At 43.9% G+C, this 20085-nt stretch overlaps 1 protein-coding gene across 1 annotated transcript in view; it reads right to left on the bottom strand.

The window, feature by feature from the left end:
- Positions 1-20085, bottom strand: part of LCA5L (lebercilin LCA5 like) — a 126508-nt gene that overhangs the window by 87282 nt on the left and 19141 nt on the right. Inside the window, exon 4 of the mRNA XM_088443135.1 lies at positions 4437-4527. Coding sequence (XP_088299261.1) covers positions 4437-4527 — 91 coding nt within the window. The remainder of the gene's footprint in view (positions 1-4436; positions 4528-20085) is intronic.

The following is a 20085-nucleotide window of genomic DNA, read 5'->3' as shown; positions in this document are numbered from 1 at the left end:
CGTCCTTGGAACAAGTAGATTTGCTGGTATATTGTGTCTAACTATTCTGCAATACTGTATGCCATACATATTTCCTGATGACATTTATTACTATACAAAAAAAAGGGGGAAAAAAAGAACTCCTATGTATAGGGGCACACCTTAATAAAATATAAATTTTAATAGGAAAGTCAATAAAATATAGGAATCACTTAATTAGTAAAAAATAGAACACACATGAGATCAAATACAAGATCTAAAAATTTCACATAGTAATCTATGCTCAACAGACAATACACAAGTACATACAGTAGTGAAGTAACATTAATCAAAGAAAAGCAGGGGAAAATATTGGAGTATTAGTGCATAAAGTGTAAAGTTAATTGGTGTAGTAGGTCACCATTATGTGATGGTGAAAATAAATCAAAACATATATAAATCACATGTATAAAACACATACTTATTAAAAAGCAACATGACCACTTGTATGCTCAAAATTATTAATTCATACACATATAATTACTTGAGGCGTCCCTCTAGTAAACGGGAATGTGGAGTATGCTTAACACCAGGTACAATGTATAATGATTCGACTGTAGTAACTTATAGAAGAAAAAATACATTTACATACACTGGGTTCTGCTTTTCCCCGTCATGCCAAGCATCAGACTGGGAATGAGAGTCCTGTGCGATGGCAAAGTGAAGGAACAATAGGCCCGTTTCTGCTGCCAGCATGGGAGCAATTTTATCTTGCCATAACCCCCTGCTTCTGTTCCGATGGTAGTGTTTCTACTATTTGATGGTGGTGATGTTTGCCACCATCGCATGGAAATCAGAGATGAATGGTCAAACACCTAAACCTTCCCTGGCCAATGCTGTGTACAAATGTGAAAACCTCATCAAAATCCGTCCAGTGGTTCAAGAGATTAGCCTGAACAAACAGACAGACCCCTAAACCGGGGATTTTATTTGATATACATAGAGATGTGGACGTAAGGCTTACAAATGGTTGCCTGCCAATTCGGAGGGAGTATGTTTTCCGGTAAAGGTAATACCTGCTGTAATGACTATCTCACATGAATAAATGGTTTAAAAACAATCCATATCATCCAAACCACACATCTACACTCCACATGGATCTAAATATAAGAAAAGTATTACTAATGAATGCAAGGTTTCTGCTTCAAGTCTAATTCAAGATTCTAAAGCTTTTTTAGTTTCTGGTGATCTGAGATATAACTAGAAAGGCCAGAGGGATCCAACATTTTGGATATTACTGAGGAAATTCCTTACAACAGAAGTGGTACAACACTGAATGGCATTAAATTACTTAACTTCAGTGACTGGTGGAGACTGTATCACATTTGAAACAAAATTTGGGGTCATCACCAATAAAGTTGATGATCCAAAGGAGTTAATTGATTACAAAGGATGACATTTTTCAAATAAACTAGGTTATTAATATCTGAGACTGCCAACATCAAAAGGCATTTAAAGCTCCTGCATGCCGTACGCCCAAATCTCCAATACGGTGCTCTAAAATTAAATTCTGTTCAGAGGGGAACCCTGATTTTTTACTTTCTCTCTGAGCAGAATGTTGCACAGCCATCCGCCTGGCAAGTCAGGAGCGTATCTACATAGAATGCTTAAGGACACTTCAAAGTCAAATTTCTAGTTAATCTCCTGTCTGGTGTCAATGGTGGATGAGTGTTCTGATACTTCCATTGATTGCACATTTATGAGTTTTATATTTCATGTAAAACTAGTGGTGCATTTCAGGGAGCACCATTTGAGAATATCTGGAAATAATTTTTTGTTAGAAGAACAATTTCTGACAGCATTGTTCCAGACACCAAACTACATTTTATGCTTCAATGGAAGCGAGACATCGGTGATGAGTTGACTGGCAATAAATGGCACCAACGTTGTACTTATTAATAGAAAGTTGACTGGTGACTTTTATGAAGACTTCTTTAGAAGTTTTACAAAGAGCCTGGCTAAATCCTGGTCAGTTGCATTGTGTATAGTCATGGTTATGCCAAGCCTGTTTGGATCGGGGCACCATTGTTCAGAGATTATGGGCATCTCTGTGGCAAAGCCTTTTTGCTCCAAAGTTGTCAATGTATTTCGCACATTTTTGTAACAGCCCTTCACAGAGCAGCTAGAACAATGCTACTGAGTAGGAAACCCACAGGGATGTGAAATTTCATTCATTGGACCCCCTCACCTCCCCCATACTCATTATCTTGTGACAGCACAACACTTACCTAATATATGCTGCCTGATTGTCATCCTCTACTCCGTCCTCTCTTTCACTCCCCACATTCAGTCTATCTCCCAATTCTGTCACTTCCACATTTGCAATATCTCCAGAATCTGACCCGTTCTTACCATGGACACCACCAAACTCTACAAACTGTAATTTTCAGCCTAGATTACTGCAAACTTCTGCTCTCTGGCCTCCCTCTGACTCATCTCTCTCTATTATAGTCTATCATGAAGGCTGACGCCCACATCATTTACCTCTCTCGCCACCTTCCTACCTCCTCTGCAAGTGGCTTCATTGGCTCCCCATCCATCAGAGATTACCTAATAAATTCTCTACCCTCACCTATAAACCCCTCAATCACTCCACTCACTATTACATTTCTGGCCTCATTTCTGTCCACATTCACTCCGGCCCATTCTGCACCTTCAATGACTCATCCCTAGCTCCGATCACCTCTTCTCACTCCTGCATCCAAGATTTACCCTGTGCTGTCCTTATACTCTGTAACTCACTCCCGCAGACATTCTGCCAGCCTCCACGCCTTCAAATGAGCCCACAAGACTCTATACTTCCTCTAAGCCTATCATCAGCTCTCATAACTCTCTACTCAGCTCCTCTGACCACCCTCCTAGGCTCTCTTCCAGTTAACCTCCTAGTTTCTCCCCTCCCTCTTAGACTGTAAGCTCTCGTAGGCAGGCATCTCTTCGTTTGTTGGTAAAAATTGTAATAGGGTGCAAGTTCTCTTGCAAGATCGAACTCACAACTACTCGCACAGTTTGTAGGTGAGAGTTTGTTCCACAACTCGTAAATGTAATAGGGTGTGAGTTGGAGGGTGTGATTGTGTAATAAATGCAAGTTAGTGCGAGTTTTTCTTGGGGAAAAAAACTCACAACTTTTAATGCGAGTTTCATTACAAGTTGCGTGTTTCACAGAAGCCATCACAGATCAGTGAGTGTGCAAAAATGTAATGTTAACATTTAAAAAAAAAATTACTTGAAGTCCCCCACCCCAAAACAACAACCAGCACCGGGCTTTTTGAGCCGGTCTTGGTTGTGAAAATATGAGGGAAAAAAAACATAGGGGTCCCACGTATTTTCATCAACCAGCACCAGGCTCTGTGAGCCGGTCCTGGTTGTGGAAATATGGGGGACCAAATGAGTAGGGGTCTCCCATATTATCCACAACCAGCACCGGGCTAGCAGGGGTGTTGTGCCACAGCCGAGGGACACGCTTCACGGGGTCCACTGGCCAAAGCATTATTCAACCCACACTAGTCAGCACAGGCCTGGGATACCTGGGTCGGTGGGCGCCCTCCCAATAAAGGGGTTCCCCCACTCCCTCCAGGGTACCCCATGTCAGGACCAGCTCATAAAGCCCAGTGCTGGTTGTCATTTTTGATCTTTATTTTTACACTTACATTACATTTTTGCACACAGAAGCCTTCAGATCTCATTGATCTGTTTAGGCTTCTGTGAAACATGCACCTGCTCAGGCTAAGCTCTCTAGCCTGAAGAAGGTCTATTATTTTGCGCACTCTATGATATTGGGCGAGTTGTATGTTTTCCATGGGAAAACATCTGGATGCGACTTTGCTCCATGCAAATTGTGGAAATGCGAGACACATGCAAGTTTTTATTTTCTCACAGCCTATTACATGTGCGAGTTGTAAAAAAAATGTGAGTTTAGCGCTAAACTTGCACTTTTTAAAACTCGTAGCCTATTACATTTAGCACCTTGTTTCCATTTTTCCCACCAGTGACCTTGATCCTGTCTGCCCACTTAGTGGGCATTGGCTCATTGAGTGCTGTTTGCCCGCTTCTCTCCCCCTGTGCGAGCCATCATTTCTGCTTCTACAATCCTCTACTCCCCCTACAACCACTGTCTTTATTTTTTTATTGTGTTTATGCTTATCCTATGTATTTTTGTAATATATATGTAATTTTGTTGTCACTGTATGATGCTGCGGACATATTGTTGTGCCCAATTAATACAATTTAATAATAAGTAATAATAATCGGTTAGTCCAGTTTATTTGTAGCTGTCAGAATATGCTTTACGTTTCCCAACTACTATCCCCTTTTTGTCAGCATTTCATATTATGTCGGTGTGGAATGTACAGTATATTTGTTTTCATTTACATTTTCTTTTGTATTGAAATGTGAAGTACCAATCTATAAATAATACATACCTCTCTTACCGAGCAGGCTCTCATATTTATATATGTCTCTTGGCATTCGATTGGCATATATATTTTTTATTTCCAATTCTCGGTCCTTTTCCTTAAAAATAAGATATACATGAAAATGACATTAATTAGAAAACCCAACATAACTAGCTAAGTATGGTTTATTTTATCTGCCAATCCAGAAAACCCTAATAACCAAGAGGATAAAAAGTAAATAATTGAATCATATCATTCACAGAATGACAATTACCAGTCATTTCCTTCTACAGTCAGAGAAGGAATATATATGAAAGTGAAAGAGCATACTGTAAGTAGAGGTCTGATTGCTGTTTTGTGATGTTAGGCACGGGATGTAGTTTATAGACCGGTGGACTAAATGCCGCCGGTCTGTATCTCGACAGGAGAAGCCAGACGGGGGACTTAAGATAGGCGTCGAAATACCAACGGCTATCTTAATCCTGATGCCGGAACGCCGAAGAACGCCAGCCCACACGAGGTAAGGGAGGGGCGTCCTTACCATCAGCCGTGGGGGGGTGCGTGTTATGTTTAGGGAGTGTAGCGGGGTTAGGGTTAAGTTTTAGGGAGGGAGATTAGGGTTAGGCACCCCTAGGGGGGAGGGTTAGGCACCCCCGGGGGTTGGTTAGGGTTAGGCACCAACCTGGGAGAGTTAGGGTTATGGTGCGGGAAGGAGGGTTAGGTTTAGGCACCCCGGGGGGGAATTAGGGTTAGGCACTACCCCAGGAGTTTTAGGGTTAGGCACCCCTAAGGGAGGGTTAGGAGGGGGGAGAGGGGAGGGTCAGGGTACTTACCAGCTGGAACTTCAAAAAGAATTTCCGGTTGCACCAGACACCATATATGCCCTAATTCTTCAATTTAGTGAACTCTACATGAATCACTTTCTCTCAACTCGGAAAGATTGGGGGTGCTACCACGGACAGAATGTTTTATCAAATACTAATAGGAGCAAAGGAAGAAGTGTCCGCTGTGGTGCACCAAACAATTAATGATACATAAAACGTAGCATTTATTAAATTTATACATATAATAACAAGGGGCTAAAAAGTGAAAATATGTTAACAATAAGTTGTGTATATAATGTAAATAACTGAATTTAAAAATGTGTGCGCTCCTATTCCACTGAATGTCCTGTTAATGGTATCTAATTACAAGTTAGCATACATCTATACATACTGTTATGTGTAGAAATAGTGTCACCACAAAAGTATTGCAGAGGAGGTGTATTGTCTAGATCAGTGTTTCCCAACCTCAGTCCTCAAGGCACACGAACAGTCCAGGTTTTAGTGATGTCCATGCTTGAGCACAGATGGTGAAATCAAAATAACTGAGGTTCTAATTAAGACACCTGTGCTCAAGTATGGCTATCCTTAAAACCTGGACTGTTAGTGTGCCTCGAGGACCGTAGTTGGGAACCCCTGGTCTAGATGCTGAAATCAATGTGCAATAGGTTCTATATGTTTTGCTCTATAGATGCATAAATCACATCATATATTACAGCATATGGAAAGTACCATTTCGCTCTTCAAAGAGAGAGGAAAAAACAATACGTGATTATGATCTTATATTAATCAAATTTCACCTTATTCTTCATATTAAAGTTAATAAATACAGGTTGAGTCTCCCATATCCAAATATTCCGAATTACGGAATAATTTTGGCATGACTGAGATAATAAAACCTTTGATTTTTTATGGTTCAATGTACACAAACTTTGTCTAAGGCACAAATTATTAAAAATATGGTATAAAATTACCTTCAGGCTGTGTGTATAGGGTGTAAATGAAACATAAATTTATTTCATGTATGTACACAAACTTTGCTTGAGCCACAAAATTATTGAAAATATTGTATAAAATGAGCTGCAGGCTGTGTGTATAAGGTGCATATAACACATATATGCATTCTGTGTGTATATTGGGGTCCCATTCCCAAGATATTTCATTATGATATGCAATTATTCCAAATACGTAATATTCCGTTATCCAAAATACCCCTGGTCCCAAGCATTTTGGATATGGGGAGACTCAACCTGTAGTTCTTTTCTTTTTGTATGTTTTAGCTTTCAACAGGTGAACTTCGGTTAGTGCAGATAGGAAGTTCTTTTACTTCTATTCTTAGAACAGAGAGTGTCACAACATATTCATTGTGTAGTTTCACTCTATTACTACTGCTCTCACAGTGATAAATTCTTCTATCATTAGCACTCCATTATATTGAAAATAATATGAATTCTGGTATGATTAGAATATGATCAAAAATCTCCCACAATGGGCTGTAACCTAATTGCATGTATCATAGACCATATATCCTTCCATTATTACACATATGAGTATTGCTGGGAAAAAGTTATGTAAATGAGAGATATCTCTGTTCCCACTGTTTTGTTTTATTCACAAATCCTTATGCGCTAGAGTGCATGTCCGGGGGGATCCCCTCCGTTGTACAGCACTGTACCTCGTTATTATATTAATAACACTAACAGTGATACTGACACATATTATCATTGTTTCATTTTTACACACAGGGTCTCATTCAGACCCGCTCGCAAGCGGGTCGATGTTGAGGCCCTGCACACGCGCAGCGGCCGCACTGCGCGTGCGCAAGCCCCGGAGCGAGAGAGAAATTCTCTCGCTCCAGGGCTCACTACAAAAGGGGCGGCTGTCGATGGTGATCAACAGCTCGCACCGTTTTGCAGGAGGGGTGGGGGGGGTGGCTGTCCAAACGGAGGTGTTCCTTCGCCGTTTGGGGGCGGCCCCACTGACATTGCTCATGGTGTCAGTGGGGAGCTTCCGGCTCTGTTAGAGATCCGAAAGCTCACTGGGGCTTGCGGCAGACGAGACCCTACCACAAGGATCTCGTCGCAAGTCCGATGGTCGCGATGGTCTTGACCATCGCGACCATCAACCTGGCCGCTCACTAAAGCTGTGGGTGCTTACCCACAGCTTAGCGAGCGACCAGGAGGCCGGATTTTAAAAAGGAAGCGTCCGCCCTCATTCAGAGCGAGCGCTCATATTTTGCGAGCGGCTCTGAATGAGGTCCACAGTTTCCAATCGTATGAGTAGTGCTAACAATAGTCTCAGCCTACTAGCGCTGCTGTGCATACATCTCTGTCTTCATTAATTATTGCAAGCTGGCGTCGGGTTCTCCTCCTGTCGGGCTTCTACTGTCGGGATTTGAACCGACGGCTAAACGGCTGCGGGTATTTAATACCGGTCCCGTTAGGCACATATTGCACCCTACTTTATGGGTAATCCTGTAGATTTGCAGGTAAGATGACATCGCAAAAGTGCATAATGACATAGGTGCCGGCCCCGCCCGCCAAAGTGGCTACCTGTTTCTCCTCTCCGTGCATCTCCCAGGGAGGAGTGGTAAAATGTCGGCAAGTATGGGGTAAATACTGGCTGCTGTTGCATGCAGAGTAAATACTGGCTCCTGCTGCTGCATGCAGGGTATATACCATAGTTGCCTACTCTCCCGAGACTGCTGGGAGCCTCCCGAAAATCGTGTGTCGCTCCCGGCACCTCGCAAGAGTAGGCAAGTACCCCTGAATGGCCGCCGGCCCCCAGCATGTGAAAGTAGGCTGTTTGGTGGGTCAGGGCCGAAACTAGGATTTTTGTCACCCGAGGCAAGGCCATAATTTGGCGCCCCCACAAAAAAATGCAACATAGAGGAAAGGGTGTGTGGTTTTGTGACACAGTAATGCCCCTTATAACACATTATGCCACACAGTAATGCCCCTTATAACACATTATGTCACACAGTAATGCCCCTTACAACACATTATGCAACACAGTAATGCCGTTAATACATTATGCCACAGTAATGCCCCTTATACATTATGCCACAGTAATGCCCATTATACATTATAGCTCATGGATCGGCAGCCTCTGCTAATTGGCTTCTGGCCCGCGAGCACTGACTGGCTTGTGACCGGCACCACATTAGACTGACGGCGTTTCTGTGCCTCTCAAGGCGGGATGCGGCTCCAAACTCACAAGAGCAGCAACCTAGCCTCCCGGCAGCCTCTCCCTGGCACCCCCTCAAGTCCGGCACCTGGGTCACGTACCCTGTTAGCCCACCCAGTTGCGGCCCTGGGGGGGGGCATGATTTGATTCGCACTGAATCGCACCATCATAGCCACGCCCCTTGCTTTACAACGCCGGTAATAGCAGCATTATAAAGCAGTGGGCGCGGGCCGCGATGATACAATCACACCGACATGCCACCGCTCTGTCCACTTAAGCCGCCCTCACCCTCCCAGCTGCACCGACCTCCAGTGGCTGCTGTTGCAGGCAGGGTAAATACCAGCTGCTGTTACACGCAGGGTAAATACCGGCTGCTGTTACACGCAGGGTAAATTCTGGCTGCTGTTTCATGCAGAGTAAATACTGGCTGCAGTTACACGCAGGGTAAATTCTGGCGGCTGTTACATGCAGGGCAAATACTGGCTGCGCTTCATGCAGAGTAAATACTGGCTGCTTTTGCATCAGGGGCGTATTCAGAGAGGAGGGGGCCCGTATGAATTCCCCGTCCAGGTCAGTAGAATTGGGGCACTAGTCTGTGCCCAGAGTCTATTGCGCATGCGCAGGTCACCGGGAAAATGCGTGGCTGCCTTTTTCCTGGCGATTTTCCCACTGCGCATGCACAAAACGGAAACGCTGTGGCCATTGTCCAGGCATTTATTGCAGGGCTGCTACAGCCGACACAAGACTTCGGAGAGGTAAGTATTAAAAATATGAGTGCAGGGTGTGCAGTATGGGCCCCCTGGAATTCATATAGATGAATCATACAATCTATGTTCAGAAAGTAATGCTCCAAGTCCAAAAGAAGAAGCATCCACTTCTAAAAATAATGAAGAATTAAGAAGAACCAAGATGTTTCAGTTCAGGGTTGAATATGCAAATGCCACTTGTGAAGGTTGCAGAAGTTATGGTAGTAATACAGCAGAGCAGTGTGTCTTCATGGAACCCTAACACTGCGTGTTTCAAGATGTCTTCAGGAAAAGTTAGTACCACCTGTAAATCTATTTTGTTAGTTAATTACCACAACTGTGCTCCAGCTAGTTCAGTTGTTCTCAAACTCGGTCCTCAGAACCCACAAACAGGTCACGTTTTCCAGGTCACCCAGCTGGTGCACAGGTGTAGTCATTACTCACTGATACATTTTAAAAGAGCCACAGGTGGAGCTAATTATTTCACTTTTGATTCTTGTGAGGAGACCTAGAAAACATGCACTGTTTGGGATCCTGAGGACCAAGTTTGAGAACCTGTGAGCTAGTTGATCTGAAAAACAAGCACTGTTAGGGTTCCATGAGGACTGGGTTTGAGAAACACTGTAATAGAGGAACTATTGATAACTTGGTACTAATAATTGGCAAAGTCAAGAAATCACTTTGGCTTTAAAACCTAGGGCTACATTTACTAAGAATCGTGTCTGGCCTGAGTTTAAACACACTCAGCATCGCAGAAAGTTTTGTCAGCTGAAACACACATACAGGTATTTACCAAGAATCATGTTTTGCTGAATAATGATTTCTGATGGTGTATGAGATTGTGTTTCTCCTGCATGTTCCCTGTGTCTAACCACGGCCAAACACTCAATGAGATCTGTGCAGGCTTCTGTGTGTGTAAAATGTAAAAAATATGGAAAAAAAAGACTGGGTTGGATCCAACCCCCCCTCCAAACCATAACCAGCATCAGGTGTTTTAGGTGGCCCTGGTTGAGGAAATATGGGGAAGAAAATGCTGAGGGGTTCCCCGTATTTCCATGAACCGACACCAGGCTTTAACTAGTAGGAGTCACCAGGAGATTCTGTGGGTAATCCCCAACTTTTTTTTTAATTTTTTATGCTGTGAATTTTAAATCTTGGGCCCAAGAGAACAATATACAGTATGATGAAGGAGTTAAGAAAGAAAATTATGGAGCAGAAAAAATTTCATCATGAAGTCAGAGTGGGGGAGAGGAGTGCCTAGTGACCCCCAATCATTGTTTGAAGATAGTCAATTTTTTGGTGGTCTGTATAAAGTAAGATGGAGTGAGATGTCCATTTAATTCACAGTTCTAGATCACCAACTAATTCTTTATAGGAGAAGAATTTATAAGGATACTCCAATACTAAAGAGGAAGTATACCCTTCAAGAAAGAAAGGAAGAAAAGGGGTAGGATATGCAAGACTGGAACAGTCTAAAAAGCTTCTTAATTTGTAAGATTACTGAGATGGCTTACAAAGGCTACCTGCAAAGGTTTGGAGAGGACACCTCTTCTGGTTCCAATTGTAGTCCTGCAGCATAGAATATATAATCCAAGAATAAGACTTGACGTTGTTCAAAATGGTATTTTTCGAATTTAGCTCAGAGGCCATTATCATGTCGGCACTGAAAGACTGTTTATTACATGAGTGCAAACACTATAGGTCAGTGGTTCATAAACTGTGCGCCGTGGCACCCAGGATGCCTTGGGACACTTGCAGGGGTCCCTCAGGTTGGTGGTTCAGCACCAAATCCAGTGGCAAACGCAGAACTTCTAGAGGGGGGTTTCCAAATGCTTGATTTTAGAGTGAGTGTGTCCAGTCCATGAAGAGGGCATAATTACCACTTATTCAGCTTTAATATGCATCATACAAAGTGTATTGTACGCCATTAGATGCGGCAGTAGGGTCATCCTGCCTGAGCTGAATGTTTTTATTTTAGATGTGGGCACCATTCCAGAGTATTAGAGCAAGTCCGGGAGTCTGGGGGAGCAGCAGAATAACCTAGTACTGCCCTGGACATATATGTAATATTAGGCTCTATAGCAGTACATCCCTAACAGTGCATGTTTTCCAAATCCCCTAATTGGTGCACAGGTTATTTATTATTGGTTGATACATGTTAAAAGATCCACAGGTGGTGCTATTTATTTCATTTATGATACTGAGAAGAACATGCAGCGCTAGTAGAATTCCATTATATTACTATTTCTATTGTGGTCATGGTGTGGGCTGAAACCCCCCCTCCATTTGCCTATGAAATCAAATTATTTCTGGTCAATGTAATGTAAATATGTGGACAGACAGAAGCACAAACCTGTCCACCACCAAATAACTGAGCCTTATGGTGCATACACATGGTCAGATTTTCCTTCAGATTTGTACAATAACGATTTTAAAAGTCGTTAAATTGCTCATATCTGAAAGAAAATCTGGAATGTGTCCCTGCAATGATGAACGATGCGCGTTCCCGTTTGTCAGATAACGATATTTGACATCTGATGTGTTTGCAGTCAGATTTGGTTTTCATTAATTTTAATACTGTCAAAAATCGTTCGTAGTTTATGAAATCATTGGTAAAATCGTTCAAATCGTTCGTAGTTCATCATTCGTAGTTCATCGTTCGCCTGACAGATCTGACCGTGTGTATGCACCTTAAGGATGACAGCTAAGCACAATTTACTTCACTTTACTACTTCACTGCATTTTTATCTGAATTTCACAATAACAAACTTTTGGCTTAGGGGTGCCTTGAAAATAATGCTGATACACTAGGGCACCGTGGCTCAACTAGGGAGGAGATTGGGGTGGCAAGGAGATGCTGGGAAGAAAAAAAGGAGGAAGCTACAAGTGAGAATGATTATAACAGAAAATTGACAAGCCTGCATGGTGCCCCCTGCCCTGCGGTTCCCTGTACCATGGCACATGTTGCACCACCCTAGTTACGGCCCTGACATTGGGTATGGCTTGAGTTTCCATAGTGTACAGTAGATAGACCTTTCCTGAGAGTAGTAGTGTTGTGTTTCACATCTCTGACACAACCATAAGGCTGATGAAATAGCGTCTCAGCATTACTACTGCCAAATACATCTTCATGCTGATGACAATGAGCAAACTCATTTCTACAGAAACCACAGGCAGAGGATTCTACTCATAGGCAAACGCAGAGGGGGTTTCCGTCTGCCTGGAAACTCCCCTCTCCAGCCCACACCATGACCACAATAGAAATAGTAATATAATAGATTGTTACTAGTGCTGCATGTTCTTCTCAGTATCACAAATGAAATAATTAGCACCACCTGTGGATCTTTTAACATACAGTATATCAACCAGTAATAAATAGCCTGTGCACCAACTAGGAGACCTGGAAAACATGCACTGTTATACCCCTTTTCCACGTCTGACCCGGAGTTGGAACAGGGTTCCTATTAGGGGTGAGCGGGTTCGGATTTCTGAAATGCGAACCCCCCCCGAGCCCCCTCGATCCGAGTCAGGCTCGACTTTTCCCGCCTGACTCGGATCTGAAACTCGGCTGTGGACAGTGAAGAGGAAGGGTGGGAGTTAGGGCTGGCTGGGCTGTGTAGTGTAGTGTAGTGCAGAGTAGTGTGTGCTGTGCTGTGCTGCGCTGTGCTGCTGTTGTCCACTACTTCAAAGTCCATAGGGGCTGGCTGTGTTGTGCTGTGCTGCTGTTGTTAATAGGGGCTGTGTCCACTACTTCAAAGTCCATAGGGGCTGGCTGGACTGTGTTGTGCAGTCAGTTCTCCATAGGGGCTGTGTCCACTCCAAAGTCCTGTGCAGTGTCCCAGTCCTAAAGGGGTGCTGTAGTGTTGTCCAGGGGGTGCTCTGTCCATCGGGGGTGCTCCCCCCAAGTGCTAAAAAAAATAATATATTTTCTGTATTTGTAAAGTAAAGGGCCGGCTGGCTTGACCGTTAAAGGGTGCTGTAACCCCCAAAGTACACTCCAAACCAAATAACAAAATATTTTTTCTGTGTTTGTGAATTGTGTGCGCAGTAGCCGCACGTGCATCAACAAAGTAGTGCCAAGCGTGCGCCTGTGTCATAAGTAAAGGGCCGGCTGGCTTGACCGTTAAAGGGTGCTGTAACCCCCAAAGTACACTCCAAACCAAATAACAAAATATTTTTTCTGTGTTTGTGAATTGTGTGCGCAGTAGCCGCACGTGCATCAACAAAGTAGTGCCAAGCGTGCGCCTGTGTCATAAGTAAAGGGTCGGCTGGCTTGACCGTTAAAGGGTGCTGTAACCCCCAAAGTACACTCCAGTCCAAACCAAAAAAAAAAATATTTTCTGTGTTTGTGAATTGTGTGCGCAGTAGCAGCACGTTCATCAACAAAGTAGTGCCAAGCGTGCTCCTGTGTCATAAGTAAAGGGCCGGCTGGCTTGACCGTTAAAGGGTGCTGTAACCCCCAAAGTACACTCCAAACCAAATAACAAAATATTTTTTCTGTGTTTGTGAATTGTGTGTGCAGTAGCCGCACGTGCATCAACAAAGTAGTGCCAAGCGTGCGCCTGTGTCATAAGTAAAGGGCCGGCTGGCTTGACCGTTAAAGGATGCTGTAACCCCCAAAGTACACTCCAGTCCAAACCAAATAAAAAAATATTTTCTGTGTTTGTGAATTGTGTGCGCAGTAGCCGCACGTGCATCAACAAAGTAGTGCCAAGCGTGCGCCTGTGTCATAAGTAAAGGGCCGGCTGGCTTGACCGTTAAAGGGTGCTGTAACCCCCAAAGTACACTCCAAACCAAATAACAAAATATTTTTTCTGTGTTTGTGAATTGTGTGCGCAGTGGCCGCACGTGCATCAACAAAGTAGTGCCAAGCGTGTGCCTGTGTCATAAGTAAAGGGCCGGCTGGCTTGACCGTTAAAGGGTGCTGTAACCCCCAAAGTACACTCTAAACCAAATAACATAATATTTTCTGTGTTTGTGAATTGTGTGCGCAGTAGCCGCACGTGCATCAACAAAGTAGTGCCAAGCGTGCGCCTGTGTCATAAGTAAAGGGCCGGCTGGCTTGACCGTTAAAGGGTGCTGTAACCCCCAAAGTACACTCCAGTCCAAACCAAAAAAAATAATATTTTCTGTGTTTGTGAATTGTGTGTACTGTGGCTGCACGTGCATCAACAAAGGAGCAGCGCCAAGCGTGCGCCTGTGTCCCATAAGTAAAGAGCCGGCTGGCTCATTTCTTAAAGGGTGGTGTAACCCACAAAGTGCACTACTCTCCAGCAAAAATAAAAAAATATTTTCTGTGTTTGTGTGCGCTTTAGCCGCACGTATATATCAATATAACATAAATGGAGGACCAAACTTTCTCTGATAAAAATAAAATAGGGAAAGATCAAGAACCACTTCCTCCTAGTGCTGTTGCTGCTGCTGGGAGTTGTTCATCATCCCAGAGAGGAAGTAGGAACACCACCACTTTTACTAAACAATTGACCCTCCAACAGTCCCTAGCGATGAGGATGAAGTATGACAGCAGTCATCCTGAAGCAAAACGTATAACTGAGGCCTTGACTGCTATGTTGGTGTTAGACGTGGGTCCGGTATCCGCCATTAGTGCAGTGGGATTTAGACAATTGATGGAGGTAGTGTGTCCCCGGTTCCAAATCCCGTCTAGATTCCACCTGCATCCTCAAAGCAGCAGCGACAAGCGTGCGTCTGTCTGTTAAAGGGTGGTGTAACCCTCAAAGTGCGCTCCACAAACAATAAAAAAATTCTTCTTTTTTTTTCTGTCTTTGTGAAATGTGTGGGCTGTAGCCGCACCTGCATCCTTAAAGCAGCAGCGACAAGCGTGCGTCTGTCTGTTAAAGGGTGGTGACACCCTCAAAGTGCGCTCCACAAACAATAAAAATATTCTTCTTTTTTTTTCTGTCTTTGTGAAATGTGTGGGCTGTAGCCGCACCTGCATCCTTAAAGCAGCAGCGACAAGCGTGCGTCTGTCTGTTAAAGGATTACATCGGTGACAGCATCCAAATAGGCATGTCAGACAGTCCGTACCTGTACTGGCAGGAAAAAGAAGCAATTTGGAGGTCCCTGTACAAACTGGCTCTATTTTACCTGAGTTGCCCCCCCTCCAGTGTGTAGTCCGAAAGAGTGTTTAGTGCAGCCGGGAACCTTGTCAGCAAAAGGCGTAGGAGGTTGCTTCCACAAAATGTGGAGAAGATGATGTTCATAAAATGAATTATCAACTCTTCCAGGGAGACTAGCCTCCAGAACGTACAGAGGGACCTGTGGTTGTGGATTCCAGCGGGGACGAATTAATACTCTGTGAGGATGAGGATGTACACAACACTGAAGATGGTGAGGAATCGGAGGATGAGGACGACATCTTGCCTCCGTAGAGCCAGTTTGTGCAGGGACAGATTAATTGCCAGCTTGTTTTGTGGGGGCCCAAACAAACCAATCATTTCAGCCACAGTCGTGTGGCAGACCCTGGCGCTGAAATGTTTGGTTTGTTAATGTGTGCATGTCCTGTTTATACAACATAAGGGTGGGTGGGAGGACAATTCCATCTTGCACCTCTTTTTTTTCTTTGAATTATGTACTATTTGTGGCCTAGTTTTTCAAACTGCCATCCTGTCTGCCACTGCAGTGTCACTCCTAGATGGACCACGTGTTTGTGCCGCCCACTCGTATCTCTTAGCATAGTCATCCAGCTACCTCGGTGCAACCTTTTGGATATAAAAACACTATTGTGAGGTGTGAGGTGTTCAGAATAGACTGGAAATGAGTGGAAATTAAGGTTATTGAGGTTAATAATAGCATAGGAGCAGAAAAACACACAAATTCTGTGATTTTAGCTGTTTTTATGCTTTTTTAAAAAAAAATACAGATCCAAAACACAAAACCCAGAACCCAAAACACGGAAGGGTGGTTTTGGCAACACCAATCCAGATCCAAAACACGAAGAAAGATCCAGATCCAAAACCAAAACACAAAACACGAAAAGTGGCCGGTGCACACCCCTAGTTCCTATCCGGATCAGACCCGGAATTTAGCCGGCGCCGACTCGGGATATTCCCTAGTCGGCGCCGCTCACACCGCAGTCGGGTCTGCATAGACCCGGCTTTTCCGGCGTGAAAGTGGATGCTTGGAGATGACGTCATCTCCAAGCGCCACTGAAGCCAGACCAATCGGCCGGCATGCGGCTCACTCCAGGTCATCAAGACCCGGAGTGCGCCGTACACACAGCAGGGTTTCACGGGCTATGCCCGTGTTAAACCCTGCTATTTACCTGGGTTGGAATGCCGGGTCACTCGACCCGGCGATCCAACCCTCACCATTTTTACACCAAGGAGCTGCCCGGGTTAACCCTGCAATAACATGGGTTTTAGCTCCGGTGTCAAAAGGGTATAAGAGATGAACTGCTATAGAGCCCAATATGTACATATACAGTATGTCCAGGGCAGTGCTAGTTTCTTCTGCTACTCCTCCAGGCTCCCGGACTTGCTCCAATAGTCTGGCATGGTGCCCACATCTAAAATAAATACATTCAGCTCAGGCAGGATGGCCCTACTGCCGCATATAATGGCTCACTGTGATCACTGGTCCTGTATATGCTGGAATTATTACACACAATACACTTTGTATTACGCTTATTAAAGCTAGTTAAGTGCTAATTATGCCCTCTTCATTGACTGGCCACACTCGTTCTAAAATTAAGCATTTGGAAACCCCCCTCTGGAAATCCTGCGTTTGCCACTGCTACTTTAGCCAAGCAGGTCCCGAAACAGGAAGGTTCCTCAGAAAGTAACAGAGGATCAAAGGATGTAGCAATGATAAGAAAAATGATTTTGCTCCATATGGAACAATCTGACATTGTGAGTAAGCGGAATGATTTGGAGACAAATAAAACCACCAGAAATTATAATTAGGACAATGGCTTTCTCAGAGGTACCATGAAGATATTTTTACATTGGCGGAGATTATACTCAAGGACGTTTCTTGCAGTTCCTGAGGCAGAATTGGAAGTAAATCGGGTGTAAATATTGCTCAACAGAAACATGCAGCAAAAAGATGCGTATCTTCACCAATATGCAGAGCTGTACACATCTGGGTGGGTCTGTAGCATATGCGCCTGGTGTGCTACAAGTCATCATTATCAGTGAGTACTTGCGCCTGCCCTATACTAGGGTCAATGATTGCACCTCCTAACATGAGATGTATTTAAGTGAACACACTCTTCCTGAACTTTGTCTATGTGATAACGGTCATCCACACCTTCATTCCACCTCTGTGGCTGAGTGTAGATGCCATCCATAAGCATATGAATCTGCAGTGTCGTACTTGCTTGCCTCGGGGCATGTGCAGTGCAGATATACATGAGATGCCCTCTCTAAGTGGCAGCATGCTCAACTCTGTATTAGCCTCTGAGTGTCCAAGAAGACAATAGCACTTCAGATGTATTAGTATTTTTTACTGCTCCTAGGCTAGATTCCCACATGTGCATGTCATCTATTCAGTATTCACCCGCTGCTCTGCTGTGCAGAACAGCGGTGGTTTAGTGCTTCTACAACCTTCCCCACGCCTGCGGGACACTGCGGCACATGGTTAGGACTGTGGGACAGTGTCCAAAAAGCAGAACTGCCCTGCAGAAATCAGGACGGTTTGGAGGTATGAAGCTACCCAGCATCTGTGGGCTACATGCAAAAACATCCAGTATTTACCCTGCATGCAAAAATAGTAAACTGTTAGATACAATGGAGCAGGAAGTGATGTCAGTGATTAAATATTCTCTATACACTGCTGTGTATTATGGTGGCATAATAAAAATAAGTAACAATAATAATAATAGCTAATTCCAAACCCATTGAACTATAACTTCTATGTAGTGACCCACTGGTATCATAGAACCTTGTCTGAGGTAAAATACTGTAGGTTGGCAAAAAACTTTATGAAAGGTTGACATGAAGGGCTACAAATAGTGGAGAGACAGACCAGAAAGTAAAAAAAAATATTAATCATACTTTGACATATTCAGAACAAAAGGCAAGAGTTCAAAGTAAGTCATCATAACATAGCCATGTTACCACAGTGACCATCCTGTAAAGTAAGTTCATTACTATACATTGTGCAGATTATTAATTGACTTCTGCACTATTGGGGCATCTTGATGTTTTTGTTTCACCATCCTGTCAATTGGTGAGAGGAGGTTGCTACAGTACTGCTGCTAATTGTGTATAATCTGATGTCCAGAGCGGAAGGAGGCGAATATTAATCCCCTCATGTTGATTGTGGCTGCTTCTTGTGAGAATACCCCCTGGGTTAGCAGTTCAGGGAGTCCTACTTCTACTGCTAAATAAAACTGCATCAGAAACACTTGGTTTGAGTTAAAAGCGGGGGGGGGAGAGGGCGCGATCAGTGTCATCGCTCCCCCCACAGCCATAGGAGACTGCTCCGCAGTCTCGCACTGCAGCCCAGCACAAGCTGTGTGCTGAGCTGCTGTGAGGGAGGGGGGGGGCCCTCTAGGAAGCCTGGGCCCGGGTAAACTATACCCGCTCCCCACCCCTCTCGGCGCCCATGGCCATGCTGCATTCAGCAGCATGGCCATCGCTGACGATGTCACCCGTTGGACCTGCATGCAGGTCCAACGGGCGATGCACGGGAGCGCGCAACGTCAGTGACATTGAGGGTATACACTATAGATGATGTTGCCGACATGTTGTCCAAATCCGCACGGATCGGACTGCATGTCGTCTAGTGTGTACCATCCTTAAAACTGCCTTCCTTACATTTGGAAATTGTATATACAGTGGGGTCTATTTACTAAGCAGTGTTAGGAGACCGAGTGAAAAGTGATAAGGTGCCAGCCAATCAGCTCCTAACTGTTATTTTTCAAACACAGCCTGTGAGATGACAGTTGGGAGCTGATTGGCTGGCACCTTATCACTTTTCACTCTGTCTCCTAACACTGCTTAGTAAATAGACCCAAGTATATGAAAAAATACACTTCTCAGCCAAAGTGCAATATGGAGGAGCAAAATGGGTCTTGTTAAAAGCACAAGTCAAAGCACAGAGACTGCTGCTGGAAAGCTGAAGCCCTTTTGTAAAGGGGAAATGGATGTCTCTAAAAATGTGCCATCTCCACAACCTTTTCTTATTAAAATAATCTCAGCATGCAAAAGAAAATCTAATTTCTGCACTGATCTACAAAAGAGAGATGCATTATTGTGTCTCATCAAAGCTGCACCAGGAACACATTCACTTCACCCAACTTCTCCCTGCTGGGCGAACAAACTGAGACTCCTCCGCAAATCACAACATTTTGCTCCATAAATCTATCACAGATAAAAGCTGCTTTTTGCACTAAAGAGAAGACAATTTGCACTTTGTAAAGTAGGGGCGAAAAGTGCTGTTTGAAGGAAAGTTTTCGCTGATTTGGATTTGTTTTCAAAGTATCTCCATATTCAATTCCAGGACGATTTCGCCTAAGCAGAAGCTCAATGCATTTTAATAGGCGAAAAAGTATCTCCATTGAATAGGAGATGAAAAAAAGTGCAAAACCTTTATTTTGGGGTGCAAACGAGGGAAATTACTCAGAACCCTTGGGACAGCCCCCCAAAGGACAAATCTGCCTAAAAAATGAAAAAGTTACCTCAGAACACCCGAAAAAAGATGTCATTTTTGGGGCGAAAAAGTAAAAAGTATAAAAATTTGCAAAATAGGGTTCTTGGGGTGCTGTAAGGAAGAGCCAAGTGTTTTTGGGATTGCAGGTGGATGCATGAGGGTGGTTTTTCACATTTTTAAAAAGTTCACTTTAGAGACACAAAAATATGCTAGTACCCATCTTCAAGTACCCCAAATTTGACAGGAGTATTTTCACCAAAAAATACTGGGCCTGATTCAGAGCCACTCGCTCTGACAGAGCGCTCGCTC

Source organism: Taudactylus pleione, unplaced genomic scaffold (assembly GCF_031769625.1).
Source record: "Taudactylus pleione unplaced genomic scaffold, aTauple2 ptg000327l, whole genome shotgun sequence".
In the NCBI taxonomy this organism is placed as follows: Eukaryota; Metazoa; Chordata; class Amphibia; order Anura; family Myobatrachidae; genus Taudactylus; species Taudactylus pleione.
Note: the sequence above shows the minus strand (reverse complement) of the source record. Positions and strands in the feature narration are given on the sequence as shown.